This window comes from Coregonus clupeaformis, chromosome 26 (genome assembly GCF_020615455.1).
Source record: "Coregonus clupeaformis isolate EN_2021a chromosome 26, ASM2061545v1, whole genome shotgun sequence".
In the NCBI taxonomy this organism is placed as follows: Eukaryota; Metazoa; Chordata; class Actinopteri; order Salmoniformes; family Salmonidae; genus Coregonus; species Coregonus clupeaformis.
The window spans coordinates 33,364,757-33,385,593 of record NC_059217.1 but is presented as its reverse complement, the minus strand read 5'-3'; the positions used below and the strand labels follow the sequence as shown (position 1 = coordinate 33,385,593).

Here is a 20,837-nt window from a genome sequence, read left to right as displayed (position 1 = left end):
CCAAAAGTGTTAAACAAATCAAAATATATTTTAGATTTTAGATTCTTCAAAGTAGCCACACTTTGCCTTGATGACAGCTTTGCACACTCTTGGCATTCTCTCAACCAGATTAATGAGAAATGCTTTTCCAACAGTCTTGAAGCAGTTCCCACATATGCTGAGCACTTGTTGGCTGCTTTTTCTTCACTCTGCGGTCAACTCATCCCAAACCATCTCAATTGGGTTGAGGTCGGGTGATTGTGGAGACCAGGTCATCTGATGCAGCACTCCATCACTCTCCTTTTTAAAACTTTTTTTTGTTAAAGTTGTATTTATTTTTTCATTTTTCACACAAACATACAAATAAAAGAACATGGTACAGCATAAAAACACTGAGCATGACATCCAGACATATCCTTCAACATAGCACACATACACAGTCAAATAGTATCTCACAAGCTACAATACAGAACTAAATGGGTTCACAAGCATAAGTAATTACTTCCCAGTCTTAGAAACATGACAAATAAAACGTGTCCAGCTTCTAGAATTGTCATTTCTACCAGTGATCCTAGCAAGCATTTGTTCATAAGATGCTACCTCCAACATTGATTCTATCCACTGTTGCAGAGTAGGAGTGACATGACCCTTCCAAATTCTAAGGATTACTCTAGCTGCTGTAATGATACCAACAGTGATCAGTGCAAATTCCTCATTTGTTACATTAGGTAACTCTGTTCTATCACCCAAGAGACATATTCTCGGTGAAACTGGAATTCTTAACCCCAACCATTCCTCCAGATATTTCAAAACATCCTTCCAGAAAGGTAGCACTAATGTACATTCCCATATTGCGTATTTTTGGCATTTCTAACACAGAGAATTGTTGGTCAGACCCATCTTATGAAGCGTTGTTGGGGTCCAATAAAACCTACGTAGTTTCCCCCTGGCTTCCCTTATGTTCCTTCCTGAGCTGGACAATATCTTCAACCAGGTATCATCCTCAATTTCACACTTAAGGTCAATTTGCCATATTGTTCTGAGGTTTTTACAGTCTTTACTCTGCAGATGACTAAATATTGAGTAAAAAAGTGCTGCTTTGTGTTTGGGTAATTCCAAATGCTCAGCAATTGGGTTCTTTCCTGGATTTTGTTGATAGCCGGTTAACAAACATCTCTCAATTGTAAATATCTCCAGAAATGTCCGTTGTCTCTCACATCATATTTTTTTTAACCAAATCTGAGTATGACATTAAAACATCTTCATTGTACAGATCACCTATAGTATGAATTCCTTTCATTAGCCACTGTTTCCAGTACACAGACTTCTTTCCTATCCGTAGCCTAGGATTGTGCCACAATGATAAGTATCCTGTTTTAGATGTGAAATTCCACATATCTTGTGTACTGTTCTCGACACCTCTTTTGAGTGTAACAAAATTGGGTTGGGAGTTTCAACAGACCTCTCCCCTGTAACACTATGTGACAGAGTATCAACAGGGGTGAAATGATAACTTAGTTCCCGTTCTATGGTTATCCAATCCAAGTCAGCAACCCTTTTACCCCAATGATTCGCCAATTTAGCCATTTCAAATGATAAACTGTACAATTTAACAGCTGGTAAAGCCAATCCTCCTACATCCCTTGGTGAGCACATCTTCTTCATATTAATCAGATTTCTTTTCCTATCCCAGAAAAAGTATTTAGTTAATTTGTCATATTGTTTAAAATACCGGTCTGGAATATTCATAGGTAACATTGCAGAGATATAATTAAATTGTGGGACCACAACCATTTTAATCACGTTAATCTTTCCCCATAAAGAAAGTTGTATATTTTCCCATTTTTCTAAATTGGTCTTAATCTTTACTAGTAGGGGCTCAAAATGTAGTCCCATCACTTCCTCCAAATTTGAGCTCAACGTAATACGCAAATATTTCATCCCAGTAGGAATCCATTTGAAATTAAATGGGGTAACGGTTCCAGAGTAACACATGGCATTAATTGGCATTGTTTCCGACTTATTCCAATTAATTTTGTAGCCTGACATGCTAGAATATGATTCAATACAAGTAAGTAATCGTGGTACAGACTGAAGAGGATCAGAGACCAGCAGTAGAATATCATCTGCATACATAAGCAGCTTCTGTTCTTTTCCTCCTCCATGTACAACCCTCATTTCTGGATCTGTTCTTATCATTGTCGCAAGAGGCTTTAAAACTATGGTAAACAGGAAAGGGGAGAGCGAGCAACCCTGCCTCGTGCCTCAAGAAAGACTAAAAAATGAGGCATAATTCCATTCGTAAGTACTGTTGCTTTAGGATTGGAATAGAGGACCCCTATCCATTTACAAAAGTCAGGTCCAAAACCAAATTTTTCTAGGGTTCTTAAGAGAAAAGCCCACTCTACCCTATCAAATGCCTTCTCAGCATCCAAGGAGACAGCAGCGGTAGGAACTATATTTGAGCGGTTTAACCCCATGAGATGTAAGAGGCTCCTCATATTATCAGTTGAGGTCCTGTTCTTAATTAATCCTACTTGGTCACTATGTATAATATTAGGTAGTGCCTTCTCTAAGCATATTGCTATGGTCTTAGTAAGAATCTTACAATCCACATTAAGGAGGCTGATAGCTCTAACATTCCAAGATTCTGTAGTATCTCTATCCTTTTTGGGAATCAGTGATATCAAAGCCTCATTAAAGGTGTCCGGAAGGGAGCCATTTTTAAATGCCTCCTGGTAAACCACTGTCAATACAGGTTCAAGAATGTCAATATACTTTTTATAATATTCTACAGGAAGGCCCTCCAGACCAGGTGATTTCCCTGCTTTCATGGATAAAATGGCGGCTCTAACCTCCTCTTCTGTTATAGTACAGTCCAGGTCCTCTACCTGGCTATCTGATAATCTACGTAATTCTATACCAGAAAATTTTTTTTCCATATCTATGGGGCTCGCTGAACAGGAGGATGTATATAAATCTTAATAAAAACGTTGAAACACACTGTTTATCTCTTTGGATGAGGTCACCATCTTATTGGAACCCAAATTAGATATCAAGAAGAGATCTATTCTGGAGTGTGTCTTATGACAGTGGGAGAAAAAAGTATATTCTCTATCATTAGGATGGACTATTTCCATATGTCTGTAAGGCCCATATCTTCTACTAACATATGTATTACAAGTCTATCCTTTGGCGTGGAGTTAGCTGTACATTTACTTATATCAATCATATTGTCCATCACTTGGTTAAAGTCTCCAACATGGACGATCTGCCCCTCCATATTTCCCAGCATAACATTGACCTCATGAAAAAAATCAGGGTCCTCCTTGCTGGGAGCATATATGTTGCATAACACTACCTTAATCCCATTTATAAGAGCCTCAATGCAGATGAGCCTGCCAAACTCATCAGAGTGTTGCTTCAACATTACAAAATTAAGTATTTTGCTTATCAGAATAATCACCCCATTTTGTTTGGAAGAAAATGAGCTATGATAAACTTCTGCAACCCAGCCTCCTCTAAATATCAGTGCCTCTGTATCTGTTAAATGTGGTTCCTGTATGAACACAATATCTGCCTGTTTTGATTTTAAATATGTCAAATAAAAATGTTTCCTCTTCACTTGGTTACCACAACCATTTACATTCCAAGAGATTATGTTTACATAACCATTAACCATATTTGAGCTGAGTAGTTATAGCTTGTGAGCGTGAAGTGTCCCATTTAACACACGTGACAACTCTAATGAACATCATTATATAACATTTCACAATATATGCTCCAGCTGTACAATAAAACAGTGTAAATAAACATAAAAAAACAAATCCCAAAATAAAACAAAGCAACTAGGAACGTAATGATGCTTCTCGATGAGTCAACCATCACAGAACTGTCTTTGATGCTGCAGAAGTTAACCTGCAGTCTCAACTCAAAATTCCTTATGGTCCGTGAGGTGCTTGAAAGGCTAAATTAGCAACACTCCCCAGAGTCCCGCAAACACGGAGGCTACCTTCATTTGTAAAGTTAAAGGTATACAATTCAACTTGTATTTTACCTTGTCTCGTCTTCTTTATCTAGGCTAAACACCGTGCTCTAGCAAGAATCTCTCTGCCTCCACGTTGTCCTTGAAAATAATTGTATTTTCCTTCCAAGTAAAGAGCAGGGTCACTGGGAATGCCAGTGTGTGCCTGCCGTTGTTTCTTCGCTGTTGCAAACTTCTTCCTTTTCATTGCCAGTTCCTTGGACAGGTCCGGGAAAAAAGACAGCCGGTGGCCTTCCCACTGAACGCCACACTTTTCTTTAGCTGCTTTAACTACCTTGTCCCGGGCTGTAGATCGTAGGAAGCGGATGAGAACCGTTCTCAGGGGCCTATTCTCGTCAGGCATGGTTAAACTGCGATGGGTTCGTTCAATTTCGAATTCGTAACTGTCATCAAATCCAAATCCTTCTGCGATGATTTTCTGCACACACAAGATTAATCCACCGTCAGCCTCACTCCCCTCTTTCAGATTAACCAATCTCACCGTATTTCTCCTACTTCTGTTCTCAAGTTCTTCGACACGATTCCACAATACATGATTCTCATTACCCTTCTCCAGACGGGAGATGGACTCCTCCACTGTCGAAATCCGTCCCTCTGCCCCCTCCATCCTCTCTTGTATCGCATCTACTCTTTCCTTTCGCTCGGTAGTTGTTTTTATCGTGGAGACATCGGATGTAACATCCAACAAAATCGTGTTCATCTTTCCCCTTTGCTCAAATAGATCCTTCAGATTTACCGATTTCTCTGGATTTACGTGTTTATCCATGTCTTTGTGGGGGGATTCGTGAGGACTTGCTGTTTGTTTGTTAGTCGATGTGGCCTTCTGTGAATACCGCGTTGGGCTTGAAGAAGTTTTTAGCGTGTGTCGACATTCCAATAACGCCACTTTAGCAAGATGTTTCAAAATGTAAATGATCTTTATATTAAATTGTACTTCAAGTCAACTGCTCAAAAAAATTTAAGGAACACTTAAACAACACAATGTAACTCCAAGTCAATCACACTTCTGTGAAATCAAACTGTCCACTTAGGAAGCAACACTGATTGACAATACATTTCACATGCTGTTGTGCAAATGGAATAGACAACAGCTGGAAATTATAGGCAATTAGCAAGACACCCCCAATAAAGGACTGGTTTTGCAGATGGTGACCACAGACCACTTCTCAGTTCCTATGCTTCCTGGCTGATGTTTTGGTCACTTTTGAATGCTGGCGGTGCTTTCACTCTAGTGGTAGCATGAGACGGAGTCTACAACCCACACAAGTGGCTCCGGCAGTGTAGCTCATCCAGGATGGCACATCAATGCGAGCTGTGGCAAGAAGGTTTGCTGTGTCTGTCAGCGTAGTGTCCAGAGCATGGAGGCGCTACCAGGAGACAGGCCAGTACATCAGGAGACGTGGAGGAGGCCGTAGGAGGGCAACAACCCAGCAGCAGGACTGCTACCTCCGCCTTTGTGCAAGGAGGAGCAGGAGGAGCACTGCCAGAGCCCTGCAAAATGACCTCCAGCAGGCCACAAATGTGCATGTGTCTGCTCAAACGGTCAGAAACAGACTCCATGAGGGTGGTATGAGGGCCCGACGTCCACAGGTGGGGGTTGTGCTTACAGCCCAACACCGTGCAGGACGTTTGGCATTTGCCAGAGAACACCAAGATTGGCAAATTCGCCACTGGTGCCCTGTGCTCTTCACAGATGAAAGCAGGTTCACACTGAGCACATGTGACAGACGCCGTGGAGAACGTCTGGAGACGCCGTGGAGAACGTTCTGCTGCCTGCAACATCCTCCAGCATGACCGGTTTGGCGGTGGGTCAGTCATGGTGTGGGGTGGCATTTCTTTGGGGGGCCGCACAGCCCTCCATGTGCTCGCCAGAGGTGGCCTGACTGCCATTAGGTACCGAGATGAGATCTTTAGACCCCTTGTGAGACCATATGCTGGTGCGGTTGGCCCTGGGTTCCTCCTAATGCAAGACAATGCTAGACATCATGTGGCTGGAGTGTGTCAGCAGTTCCTGAAAGAGGAAGACATTGATGCTATGGACTGGCCCGCCCGTTCCCCAGACCTGAATCCAATTGAGCACATCTGGGACATCATGTCTCGCTCCATCCACCAACGCCACATTGCACCACAGACTGTCCAGGAGTTGGCGGATGCTTTAGTCCAGGTCTGGGAGGAGATCCCTCAGGAGACCATCCGCCACCTCATCAGGAGCATGCCCAGGTGTTGTAGGGAGGTCATACAGGCACGTGGAGGCCACACACTCTACTGAGCCTCATTTTGACTTGTTTTAAGGACATTACATCAAAGTTGGATCAGCCTGTACTGTGGTTTTCCACTTTAATTTTGAGGGTGACTTCAAATCCAGACCTCCATGGGTTGATAAATTTGATTTCCATTGATAATTTTTGTGTGATTTTGTTGTCAGCACATTCAACTATGTAAAGAAAAAAGTATTTAATAAGATTATTTCATTCATTCAGATCTAGGATGTGTTATTTTAGTGTTCCCTTTATTTTTTTGAGCAGTGTATTTAGACAAAAATGAAAGTGTATGCTGTTGAATTTCAGTATTTACATGCGGATGTTAGGAGCTCTCTAATGTGCTGCCATCTTTTTCGCCGGTCCCGCGTGACTCCCCATCACTCTCCTTCTTGGTCAAATAGCCCTTACACAGCCTGGAGGTGTGTCCTGTTTGGGTCATTGTCCTGTTGAAAAACAAATGATAGGCCCACTAAGCGCAAACCAGATGGGATGGCATATTGATGCAGAATGCTGTGGTTGCCATGCTGGTTAAGTGTGCCTTGAATTCTAAATAAATCACAGACAGTATCACAAGCAAAGCACCCCCACACCATCACACCTCCTCCTCCATGCTTCATGGTGGGAACCACACATGCCAAGATTATCCGTTCACCTACTCTGTGTCTCACAAAGACACGGCAGTTGGAACCAAAAATCTCAAATTTGGACACATCAGACCAAAGGACAGATTTCCACCAGTCTAATGTCCATTGCTCGTGTTTCTTGGCCCAAGCAAGTCTCTTCTTCTTATTGGTGTCCTTTAGTAGTTGTTTCTTTGCAGCAAATCGACCATGAAGGCCTGATTCACGCAGTCTCCTCTGAACAGTTGATGTTGAGATGTGTGTGTTACTTTCAAAGTTCTTGACATTTTCAGAATTGACTGACCTTCATGGCTTAAAGTAATGATGTACTGTCGTTTCTCTTTGCTTATTTGAGCTGTTCTTGCCATAATATGGACTTGGTCTTTTACCAAATAGGGCTATCTTCTGTATACCACCCCTACCTTGTCACAACACAACTGATTGGCTCAAACGCATTAAACAAATTATCTTTTAACAAGGCACACCTGTTAATTGAAATGCATTACATGTGACTACCTCATGAAGCTGGTTGAGAGAATGCCAAGAGTGTGCAAAGCTGTCATCAAGGCAAAGGATGGCTACTTTGAAGAATCTCAAATATAAAATAAAAATATAAAAACACATTTTTGGGTACTACATGATTCCATATGTGTTATTTCATAGTTTTTATGTCTTCACTATTATTCTACAATGTAGAAAATAGTAAAAATAAAGAATAACCCTTGAATGAGTAGGTGTGTCCAAACTTTTGACTGGTACTGTAGGTCTAGATTATTTTAGATTTGACAAACAATAGCCTAATTTATAGGATCCTCTGCACTCCACACTATTTCTATGTACAAATTCCAATGATTTAACAAGTCAATGGGCTAATATTGTTGTATGTTCAAAGCTCAATTTGAACATAAAACTATTTGCAAGCAGTTCACTGTCCTCAAAGACAAATCGCATTGATCAGAATGAAATACTTTTCATACCGTCTGTAAGGTATCCTATCAACTGCGCTACTCCTCTTATAACCTATGGTCCCATATGTAAAATTTGTAAATGTGATGCCTTGCTGCCATGTTTTCTCCAACTATTAAACTAACCGTAAATCCTTTCAAATAAAGCCAGGTGCAAGAGTCAAATAAGCACTAGGTCTAAAACATAGGCAGCAAACGTGAGCTGGTAAATTAGTCAGCCCGGAGAAGTGGAAATTACACTCCCACTCCAAGCTTCGATGTGCGGCGTGCGCAACGGACATGCAGGACCAGCCCTAGCCTACAATAACATTACAATGTTCTCGCATTTTGCTATACACTTTGTTGTGACAGTTGGAAAGAGAAGAGTCTCGGCTTCCTGCAGGTATGACATTTATTTCCCAACTCTCAATATTGACGATTTTAGGAAAGTTTTTACTTTGAAGAGACATATCTTTGAGATACAGTGCCTTCGGAAAGTATTCAGACCCCTTGACTTTTTCCAAATTTTGTTACGTTACAGCCTTATTCTAAAATTGATTAAATCGTTTTTTTTCCTCATCAATCCCCATAATGATGAAGCAAAAACAGGTTTTTAGAAATGTTTGCTAATTTAAAAAAAATTAAAACCTGAAATGTCACATTTACATAAGTATTCAGACCCTTTACTCAGTACTTTGTTGAAGCACCTTTGGCAGCGATTACAGCATCGAGTCTTCTTGGACATGACGCTACAAGCTTGGCACACCTGTATTTGGGGAGTTTCTCCCATTCTTCTCTGCAGATCCTCTCAAGCTCTGTCATGTTGGATGGGGAGCGTCGCTGCACAGCTATTTTCAGGTCTCTCCAGAGCTGTTCGATCGGGTTCAAGTCCGGGCTCTGGCTGGGCCACTCAAGGACATTCAGAGACTTGTCCCGAAGCCACTCTTGCGTTGTTTTGGCTGTGTGCTTAGGGTCATTGTCCTGTTGGAAGGTGAACCTTCACCCCAGTCTGAGGTCCTGAGCGCTCTGGAGCAGGTTTTCATGAAGGATCTCTCTTCATCTTTGCTCGATCCTGACTAGTCTCCCAGTCCCTGAAAAACATTCCCACAGCATGATGCTGCCACCACCATGCTTCACCGTAGGGATGGTGCCAGGTTTCTAACAGATGTGATGATTGGCATTCAGGCCAAAGAGTTCAATCTTGGTTTTATCAGACCAGAGAATCTTGTTTCTCATGGTCTGAGAGTCTTTAGGTGCCTTTTGGCAAACTCCAAGCGGGCTGTCGTGTGCCTTTTACTGAGGAGTGGCTTCCATTTGGCCACTCTACCATAAAGGCCTGATTGGTGGTGTGCTGCGGAGATGGTTGTCCTTCTGGAAGGTTCTCCCATCTCCACAGAGGAACTCTAGAGCTCTGTCAGCATGACCATCGAGTTCTTGGTCACCTCCCTGCCCAATGCCCTTCTCCCCCAATTGCTCAGTTTGGCTGGGCGGCCAACTCTAGGAAGAGTCTTGGTGGTTCCAAACTTCTTCCATTTAAGAATGATGGAGGCCACTGTGTTCTTGGGGAACTTCAATGCTGCTGACATTTTTTGGTACCCTTCCCTAGATCTGTGCCTCGACACAATCCTGTCTCGGAGCTCTACGGACAATTCCTTCGACCTCATGGCTTGGGAACATCTCAAGGATTATTACATTTACATTTACATTTTAATCATTTAGCAGACGCTCTTATCCAGAGCGACTTACAGTTAGTGAGTGCATACATTTTTCATAAATGGAAACAGGATGCATCTGAGCTTAATTTCGAGTCTCATAGCAAAGGGTCTGAATACTTATGTAAATAAGGTATTTCAGTTTTTTTTTTATCTGTTTCGCTTTGTCATTATGGGGTATTGTGTGTAGATTGCTGAGGTTTAAATAAAAAAAATCAATTTTAGAATAAGACTGTAACGTAAAAAATTTGGAAAAAGTCAAGGGGTCTGAATACTTTCCGAATGCACTGTACCTATAGCCCCTATAGGCAGGAAGCGTGTGGGAAAGCTAGCGGGAAGCGCGCATCTGCCATTCGAGGTGATTGCATAGGCCTATATAAAGGCCACATAATTGTGTAGTAGGCCTATGTTGCAACGTTTTTTAACACATTACATTTACTGTTAGAATGATCAATTAGTCCTTTATAATTATATTTCCTGCTATATAGATCTAGCTGGGTTTTGAGTTTCCACTTCCTCAGATGGTGATTAGCCCCAAGTGAAAGCTGAACAGATAAATACATTTTTGATTTGCAGGAGGGGGAAATTGCATTGAATGAAATAATTAGTTTCCAATTATTTACCATCTGTAAGGGCAGGATAACCGCTAGTAGTATATAATATAGTACAGAATATATCACCCAGCTCTTCAGTACGGTTTTAGTAAAGTGAGGGCTTGGAAAGACGACTCTCTCAAAAAACACCTGTGCTGTGGTTTTCAGTGTGAAGGTAAAAAAGAGGAGTCAGTCACTCTAAACAGTGTTGTGTTTTAGCAGTAGTACAGAGTAGCTGAAAGCCACTTCTGTATGAGAGCTGTTGCACGTCACTCTCTTCATGGTTGTTACACAGAGAGATACTGACAGTCAAGCACCCACAGAGGTTTAGTTCATTATCTCTGTGGGCAGAGGCAGATAGACAGAGACAGAGACAGAGACAGAGACAGAGACAGAGAGAGAAAGATAGATAGATGGAAAACAGACAGAGACGGAGTCAGAAAGAGAGAGGGACAGACAGTGGACCATCCATTCTGGTGCATCTGAGGGGAAGGAGGCACAGCAAACCCCTCTCCCCTAGGGCTGAAGCAGACTGTGTGTGTGTGTGTGTGTGTGTGTGTGTGTGTGTGTGTGTGTGTGTGTGTGTGTGTGTGTGTGTGTGTGTGTGTGTGTGTGTGTGTGTTCGCGTGTGTGAAATCATGTACTATTATATTCTGCCCAGACAGGGAAAGCTTAGGTTACCCGCCATGTCTGATCTGTTTTGTCAGATCCTGACCTGCATTAACCTCAGAGAGTGCCTGACACACACACACACACACACACACACACACACACACACACACACACACACACATAAATATGCACACACAAGCATGCACCACACACACAAGCATACGGACACACACACACGCACACACAAACACACACACACACCTGTCCAATCTGAGATGGTATTAGACACCTGTCCTCAGCTACAGCCTTATGATCCAGTTGGATATAGACACATACAGTGGGGAAAAAAAGTATTTAGTCAGCCACCAATTGTGCAAGTTCTCCCACTTAAAAAGATGCGAGAGGCCTGTAATTTTCATCATAGGTACATGTCAACTATGACAGACAAATTGAGATTTTCTTTTCCAGAAAATCACATTGTAGGATTTTTTATGAATTTATTTGCAAATTATGGTGGAAAATAAGTATTTGGCCACCTACAAACAAGCAAGATTTCTGGCTCTCGCAGACCTGTAACTTCTTCTTTAAGAGGCTCCTCTGTCCTCCACTCGTTACCTGTATTAATGGCACCTCTTTGAACTTGTTATCAGTATAAAAGACACCTGTCCACAACCTCAAACAGTCACACTCCAAACTCCACTATGGCCAAGACCAAAGAGCTGTCAAAGGACACCAGAAAGAAAATTGTAGACCTGCACCAGGCTGGGAAGACTGAATCTGCAATAGGTAAGCAACTTGGTTTGAAGAAATCAACTGTGGGAGCAATTATTAGGAAATGGAAGACATACAAGACCACTGATAATCTCCCTCGATCTGGGGCTCCACGCAAGATCTCACCCCGTGGGGTCAAAATGATCACAAGAACGGTGAACAAAAATCCCAGAACCACACGGGGGGGACCTAGTGAATGACCTGCAGAGAGCTGGGACCAAAGTAACAAAGCCTACCATCAGTAACACACTACGCCGCCAGGGACTCAAATCCTGCAGTGCCAGACGTGTCCCCCTGCTTAAGCCAGTACATGTCCAGGCCCGTCTGAAGTTTGCTAGAGTGCATTTGGATGATCCAGAAGAGGATTGGGAGAATGTCATATGGTCAGATGAAACCAAAATATAACTTTTTCGTAAAAACTCAACTCGTCGTGCTTGGAGGACAAAGAATGCTGAGTTGCCTCCAAAGAACACCATACCTACTGTGAAGCATGGGGGTGGAAACATCATGCTTTGGGGCTGTTTTTCTGCAAAGGGACCAGGACGACTGATCCGTGTAAAGGAAAGAATGAATGGGGCCATGTATCGTGAGATTTTGAGTGAAAACTTCCTTCCATCAGCAAGGGCATTGAAGATGAAACGTGGCTGGGTCTTTCAGCATGACAATGATCCCAAACACACCGCCCGGGCAACGAAGGAGTGGCTTCGTGAAGAAGCATTTCAAGGTCCTGGAGTGGCCTAGCCAGTCTCCAGATCTCAACCCCATAGAAAATCTTTGGAGGGAGTTGAAAGTCCGTGTTGCCCAGCGACAGCCCCAAAACATCACTGCTCTAGAGGAGATCTGCATGGAGGAATGGGCCAAAATACCAGCAACAGTGTGTGAAAACCTTGTGAAGACTTACAGAAAACGTTTGACCTGTGTCATTGCCAACAAAGGGTATATAACAAAGTATTGAGAAACTTTTGTTATTGACCAAATACTTATTTTCCACCATAATTTGCAAAGAAATTCATTAAAAATCCTACAATGTGATTTTCTGGAGAAAAAGAATCTCATTTTGTCTGTCATAGTTGACGTGTACCTATGATGAAAATTACAGGCCTCTCATCTTTTTAAGTGGGAGAACTTGCACAATTGGTGGCTGACTAAATACTTTTTTCCCCCACTGTACCAGTTATAGGATGGATTAAGATTGGATATGTCCTTGATTAGCCATTTAAACTAATCTAAGATTGTCCTGCTGATTGTGGATTTACACTCTAAATACATGATACAGAACTACTGAGGGCTACAGATATCTGATCATACACTCTTAGAAAAAAGGGTACCAAAAGGGTTCTTCAGCTGTCACCATAGGAAAACCCTTTTTGGTTCCAGGTAAAAATCATTTTTGGTTCCAGGTAGAACCATTTTGGGTTCCATGTAGAACCCTCTGTGGAAAGGGTTCTACATGGAACCCAAAACGTTTAAAAGAGTTCTACCTGGAACTAACAAGGGTCCTTCAAAGGGTTCTCCTATGGGGACAGCCGAAGAACCCTTTTAGGTTCTAGATAGCAACTTTTTTTCTAAGAGTGTAGAATTACAAATATAATTAAATAGGATATCTCTGTATCTGATTACATCGTTTTTTATATAATGGTGGTGAACTCTGTAGTTAGATAGTCTGTCTCTCCTGTGCTATTTCCCTTCTCTTCTGGAACTCTCCCGTACTATCTGAACCCTCTCTCTCCATCATTCCCCCTCTCCTTCAGACCTCTGGTATTATTGAAAGATGAGTGCAGTTTAATTAACATAGTTAACAGTATGAATCATCAGTACCCCGTTCACAGCCAGACACACACATGCACACACACACATGCGCAACACACACACACACACACCTTTATTTGTCTAGATAGGAAAAAAGAGGCCTCTTGAAAAGTTCACTATCTTCTTTTTTGGAAAGGACAACTCCGTGCAATTAAGCATGAGAAATGGATGATGGAGGGAGGAGGTGGGGATTGAGTGAGAGAAAGAGAGAGAGAGATTAAATTAAATGACATGTGAAGAAAGAACTCTCCCCTTCTTTCTTTCACACTTTCTCTCTATCTCCCTCCTCCACTATCTTCCTCATCCACTCTTTCACTTTCTGGTGCAGTCAGTCAGTGATGGGGAGACAGAAGTGACCCAGGTCAGTCTGTAGGGGTCTCCGCTCTCTCCTCACACATCATTGGCTGTAATAGATTGACTGACAGAGATGTGGAGTAGCCACTTAACATGTGATGAGTAGTACATAAGAGAGAGAGAGAGACATTTTTACATTTTTAGTAGACACTCTTATCCAGAGCGACTTACAGGAGCAATTAGGGTTAAGTGCCTTGCTTAAGGGCACATCGACAGATTTTTCACATAGTCGGCTCGGGGATTAGAACCAGCAACCTTTCTGTTACTGGCACAACACTCTTACCCACTAAGCTACCTGCCGCCCAGAGGGAGAGAGAGAGAGAATTTAACTCTCAAAATGTATGTTAGCTAGTAAAAATCCCAAAGTTAGCTAGAGATATATGTTGTTTTTTATCGAATGTGCAGATGTCGCACTTTTGCATCTGCGGTGAAAGGTGACAGAGCTAGAGTGGTGTTTGTCAGACCATGAGACATCCCGAAAATCGGTCTTCTCACAAAATTGTCTGTAGCTTCCGAATGGTTTGACTATTATGTGGAAAAGTAAGATTCTCACGAACACGTACGTGTCGTTTGTTTTGCTGTAGGACGCCCACAGGCATCACAAGACTCGTCTGAAGGTCCCCCGTTACCAGTTGAAAAAATAAATGGAAGTACAGTGCCTTCGGAAAGTATTCAGACCCCTTGACTTTTTCGAACATTTTGTTAGGTTACAGCCTTATCCTAAAATTGATTTTCTTATTTTATTCCCCTCATCCATCAATGACGGAGCAAAAAATGTTTTTTATAATTTTTTGCAAATGTATAAAAAAAACTACCTGAAATATTACATTTACATAGGTATTCAGACCCTTTACTCAGTACTTTGTTGAAGCACCTTTGGCAGCGATTACAGCCTCGAGTCTTCTTGGGTATGATGCTACAAGCTTGGCACACCTGTATTTGGGGAGTTTCTCCAATTTTTCTCTGCAGATCCTCTCAAGCTCTGTCAGGTTGGATGGGGAGCATTGCTGCACAGCTATTTTCAGGTCTCTCCAGAGCTGTTTGATCGGGTTCAAGTCCGGGCTCTGGCTGGGCCACTCAAGGACATTCAGAGACTTGTCCAGAAGCCACTCCTGCGTTGTCTTGGCTGTGTGCTTAGGGTCGTTGTCCTGTTGGAAGGTGAACCTTCGCCCCAGTCTGAGGTCCTGAGCGCTCTGGAGCAGGTTGTCATCAAGGAGCTCTCTGTACTTTGCTTCATTCATCTTTGCCTCGATCCTGACTAGTCTCCCAGTCCCTGCCGCTGAAAGACATCCGCACAGCATGATGCTGCCACCACCATGCTTCACTGTAGGGATGGTGCCAGGTTTCCTCCAGACGTGACGCTTGGCATTCAGGCCAAAGAGTTCAATCTTGGTTACATCAGACCAGAGAATCTTGTTTCTCAAGGTCTGAGAGTCTTTAGGTGCCTTTTGGCAAACTCCAAGTGGACTGTCATGTGCCTTATACTGAGGAGTGGCTTCCATCTGGCCACTCTACCATAAAGGCCTGATTAGTGGAGTGCTGCAGAGATGGTTGTCCTTCTGGAAGGTTCTCCCAGCTCCACAGAGGAACTCTAGAGCTCTGTCAGAGTGACCATCGAGTTCTTGGTCACCTCCCTGACCAAGGCCCTTCTCCCCCGATTGCTCAGTTTGGCCGGGCGGCCAGCTCTAGGAAGAGTCTTGGTGGTTCCAAAATTCTTCCATTTAAGAATGATGGAGGCCACTGCGTTCTTGTGGACCTTCAATGCTGCAGAATTTTTTGGTACCTTTTGGTACCTTGTAGAACATCTCAAGGATGATCCATGGAAACAGAAATGAGCTCCATTTCGTGTCACATAGCAAAGGGTTTAAATACTTATGTAAAAAAAGTTTTATGTACATTTGCAAACATTTCTAAAAACCTGTATTCGCTTTGTCATTATGGGTTATTGTGTGTAGATTGCTGAGGAATTGTTTTTATTTAATCAATTTTAGAATAAGGCTGTAACGTAACAAAGTGTGGAAAATGTCAAGGGTTCTGAATACTTTCCGAAGGCACTGTATATTTTACATTTTAGTCATTTAGCAGATGCTCTTATCCAGAGTTAGTGAGTGCATACATTTTCATACTGGCCCTCCGTGGGAAACGAACCCACAACCCTGGCGTTGCAAGCGCCATGCTCTACCAACTGAGCTACAGGGGACCCTGGAAAATAAGGGGCTAAATACATGTTTCCTGATCTTTCTTATATCTCTCAGTTATAGGACAGACACTTCAGAACAAACTTCCTTTTGATTTTTTTGGGGGGACTATCTGTTGTTCCATGTAGTGAATCTGTTATTCAATGTGTTTGTATGGGCTAATAGCAGTAAGACCAAATCAAATGTTTCATCAAATATTTTTGGTATATATTTTTTTTTATACTTCAAGGGGTCTTAAAATTCTAAATCAAATAGCAAAATTATCCTTGGTATGACTTTAAAACAATTCAAAATATCTTAGTAGAATTGGTCACAAATTGAAAGGAAATAACAAAAACCAGCAGACACCTGGCCCTCCATGGAATAAGTTTGACAATTGACAACCAGGCATGTTATAAAATGTTGGGAGATGTACACAAGGTTCTCTAAACTATAACATCTAGCCTAATTGGGGTCAAAGGCATTTTGTAAAATTGCAGTAATGGCCCCCAGGGACCAGATCTGTGGTGTCTCCATATCAAAATATTTTCAGGGTGCATATATTTATCTCTGTACTAAATTTGGTAGCCATTCTCTTGAAATCCTCCTTCTGAGTTGTAAAAACTTGGTATTGCTAGGCAGTGAGTTTTTCATAAAAAAAAGGACTTCAGAACTTGACATTATATTACCGACAGTGGCCATTTTGTAAGATGCTTGCCACGGCCCCCAAGGGCCAAATCTGTGGTTGCTTCCGCACATTGACTCTGTACCAGTACCCCCTGTATATAGCCTCCCTACTGTTATTTTATTTTACTGCTGCTCTTTAATTATTTGCAATTTGTATTTTTTACTTATCTATTTCTTTACTTAACAGTTTTTTTTTTTTTTACTGCATTGTTTGTTAAGGCCTTGTAAGTAAGCATTTCACTGTTGTATTCACCGCATGTGGCAAATAAAATGTGATTTGATTTGATTCATATCTAAATCTTTTCAGGGTCCATAAATCTACCTCTGTGCCAAATTTGGTGCTTTTAACTCAAAAAAGTCCTTCTGAATTGTAAAGAAAAGTGATACCGTCAGCTGCCATTTAAAAAAATGGCTGCAATGCCCCCCAATGGGCCAAATCAGATGTGGCTCCATATCTAAATATTTTGAGGGCACATAAATCTACATCTGCACCAAATGTGGTGCTTTTATCAGCAAAATACTATCTCTCCTTGGAGATGCCTTGTGTGTGTTTCTATGAAGGCTAGTTAAATGCTCATCCCAGTCTGTGTGTGTGTGTGTGTGTGTGTGTGTGTGTGTGTGTGTGTGTGTGTGTGTGTGTGTGTGTGTGTTAAGCATTCTAATGAGTCTGTGTCCTAGACGTGTCCTAGATCTGCATTACCCTGAGGAAATCTATAGTGTTTTTACGGATAATTTATCACCAAGGTTATCACAGCTTTTTATGTGTGTGTGTGTGAGCTGCATTGTGGTAATTTCTCTACCTTGAATTATTTTCCCCCTCTCTGCCTCTTTGTCCCCCTCTCCCCCTCTCCCTCTCTCCCTCTCTCCCTCTCTTCTACGTCACCCTCATTCTTTCTTTCCCTCACCTTTCCCTCTCCTCCATCCTTCCCTCCTCTCCTCTCAACTCTTTCTCTCCCCATCCCTGCCTAATGCTCTTCTCTTGCTCCCCCATCGCTCCATTTCTTTAACCCCCCCTTACTATCTCTGTTTTATTTCCCTTTCTCCAGATGAGGGTCAGACTGTGTGCCAGGGGCCTCCGGAAGTGTCTGGGCAGCGGCTGGCTGAGGTGGGCATGCAGCTGAGGGCAGACTGCCACCAGGGCCTGGGCTACTGGGACTATCTGTTCTTTATCGCTATTGGCTTTGTCATCTTCAGTGCTGGCACCGTGTCGGCATGGGTGATGGGTGTCCTCATGGTGCTGTACGAGAGATACAACAAGAGGAAGGGGGAAGACATGGACAGTGATGATGAGGAGGAGAGACATATGGGGGGAGGGATAATGGGGGGAGGGAATCAGGGGAACGGGGATCTGAATAAGCCTGGCATGCAGGTGTGATGGCGTGATGAATAGGAGGGGAGAGGAAGAGGGGATTAGAGCCTGTGAGCAGCTAGAAGAGAAGAGAACAAAATAGAAAAGGCAGAAGAAGAAGAAGAGAAGATACATTACAAGGAGCTATGGAGTGATGGAAGGACATTGAAGAAAATAAGGAGGAAAGAAGAGGGACGGAGAGATGAGAATAAAGGACACTGTGACCTTGGACTCTGTAGAGAGACAGTCCTGTTCTGACTGGGTGTCTCTAAGTGGGCGAGAACAGGACAGACATTATACCCTGTGTGTGTGTGTGTGTGTGTGTGTGTGTGTGTGTGTGTGTGTGTGTGTGTGTGTGTGTGTGTGTGTGTGTGTGTGTGTGTGTGTGTGTGTGTGTGTGTGTGTGTGCGTGCGTGCGTGCGTGCGTGCGAGAGCGTGCGAGAGCGTGCGTGCGTGTGAGAGCGTGCGAGAGCGTGCGAGAGCGTGCGTGCGTGCGAGAGCGTGCGTGCGAGAGAGCAACAAGGGGGAATAGGCCTTCCACTTCAGGACTACAGAGTAACTTCTGAACTATTAAGAGCAATACACCCCCCACTGTTACACACACACACACACACACACACACACACACTGCTAGCCTGTCTCAGCACAGATACTAAGAGCTGGTTTCTCTGGTGAAGCAAAAATAAGAGTGAGTTACCCTGCATTCAATGTTATGCGCTTTGTTTGAGAAAAGCACTATGAATTCAAATCATTATTATGTGTAAGGAGACACAGATAAATACATAGTGTGTAGGTCTACAGTAGGTTAGGTTCATATTCTAGTCCAGCCAGGGGTGAAAGTAGAATTCATTTCTTCCTGGTAATTTTATTAGCCTCCTATTTTTAAATGTTTTGGGCCTAATCATAGAATTACATATAGAATCCCAATTAATTCAATAGGATCTATGTGGGCCCAGTCCTAAAGATTTGTCTTTTAACTTTTAAAATCTATCACCTTTTATTGTGGCATAAACACAACCATCACAGGGGGAACAAGTGATTCATAGGTCTAGACTAACCCTGCCCCTCCTCTCTCTGTCACTCTTTCTCTCTGACACCCCCCCACCCCCCTCTCTCTCCCCCTCTCTCTCTCTCTCTCTCTCTCTCCCTCTCTCTCTCTCTCTCTCTCTCTCTCTCTCTCTCTCTCTCTCTCTCTCTCTCTCTCTCTCTCTCTCTCTCTCTCTCTCTCTCTCTCTCTCTCTCTCTCTCTCTCTCTCCCCCTCCATCCCTCTCTCCCTTCTGTCCACCTCAAACTTGTTAGTAAAGAGCGCACACACGAGAGCAGTGTGTGTGTGTTTGTTAGCCAGATTATTTCTAGCTAACTAAACTCAACTCCATGGTGAAGGAAGTTTCTGATGAACTCCATCAATGGAGTTGAGCAGAGACCAGGCTTTGTGGAATTCAGGAATTGAGCTTGTACCTACAGTATGTTTGTCCTCTGTAGTTGCATGCCTTTCTTTGTTTGCTCAATAAATGTTAATCAAATACAACCACCGACTCTTTGCTCATTGCTGTTGCTCTAAAATGGCAACTCAGCACATGTGCCAATTGGATCTTAACAAGGAAACAGTCGGTGGTTGTATTTGATTAACGTTTTATTAAAAAGTATGGATTTAAGCAAACAAAGAAAGGCACGCATAGGTACAAGGTAATAGTTCCATAATTGTTATTTTTTGAAGTATTGACCTTAGGCGAATCGATGTAGTCAGAGCTGAATTCCACAAAGCCTGGTCTCATCAGAAACTTCCTCCACCATGGAGTTGAGTTTAGTCAGATGGGTTATTTCCAGTGTAGTTGATGAGAGCAGCAGTGTGTGGGTCTATATGTGGGCGTGAAGCAATAGGAGGATATCAGCACTACTTTTGACTGTGGGGGAGGGGGGGTTCATTTGTAATCACACTCCATGTCCCTGCCTACTGAGACGCATCCACACCGACACACACACACACTCCTCTCAAGGGCACAGCTAAAGTCAGACCCTTAGGCCTAGGAACATTAGCACCCCTTCTTCCATCTGTCTTTCCATCTCTCTCTTCATCCGTCTCTCTATCCCTCCACATTCAGGAGACGAGTCCTTAGCTGTCACCACATGCACACCCGCAAGCACGCAAACAAGCAGGCACTCAAGCAAGTAGACACGCACACTCTCATGCACACACACAGACACACACATACACACATACACACACACACACACAGAGAGACACAGATACACAGCTAAACGGTTAGATCTTTAGCTGGTCATTATCAGATGATGTACTTAGGAGCAGCTAAACTGTCTCAATAGACCCACAACCTCAAGACAGATGAGACTGCTGTTAAGGTGTCTGTCCCATGTACGATATGACCTTACTTCAAACACACATACCACAAACAAACACACACACACACACACACTGCAGCCATCTCGTCTGTTGAATGGACAGATAATATCGCCCATGGTCTCCTAGGAGGACATATCTGCTGCTCAGTCTGGATACAGTGGGGTGTTGGTGGTTCTGTTGTCATGCAGACAGGGCCAGGAAGGGTATGTGTTAACCCGTGAGAGGACAGAGCAGGGTATAAATACGACCACTGAAGGAGAAATAGGATCAGGGGGATTTGGGATGTGTAAGGGGTGTAAGAGATGTGTGGGGTGTGTAAGGGGTGTAAGAGATGTGTGGGGTGTGTAAGGGGTGAAGGGACCAATGGCCGGGATGTAAACAATGTAGGGGGGTCCTGGAAGGGCATGTAGTGTGTGTGTGGGGGTAGGTGTGTTTACAGATGGAAGGCTGGGGTGTGTATGTGTGTGTGTCTGTGTGAAGGTTCTCTCGCTGTTACAGAACTGTTGTTGCGCAGCGTGTCACAGTCGTCAAGGGCAATGTTCTAGAATCTTGCTGTTGTCAG

The 20,837-nt window shown here is 43.0% G+C and overlaps 1 protein-coding gene across 1 annotated transcript in view; it reads left to right on the top strand.

Annotated features, from left to right (window-relative positions):
• Positions 1 to 17,939, top strand: part of LOC121539816 (leucine-rich repeat-containing protein 52-like) — a 57,564-nt gene extending 39,625 nt beyond the window's left edge. The window contains exon 2 of the mRNA XM_041848484.2: positions 17,611 to 17,939. Within this exon, the coding sequence (XP_041704418.1) occupies positions 17,611 to 17,939 (329 nt within the window). The remainder of the gene's footprint in view (positions 1 to 17,610) is intronic.
• The last annotated feature ends 2,898 nt before the right edge of the window (positions 17,940 to 20,837 follow it).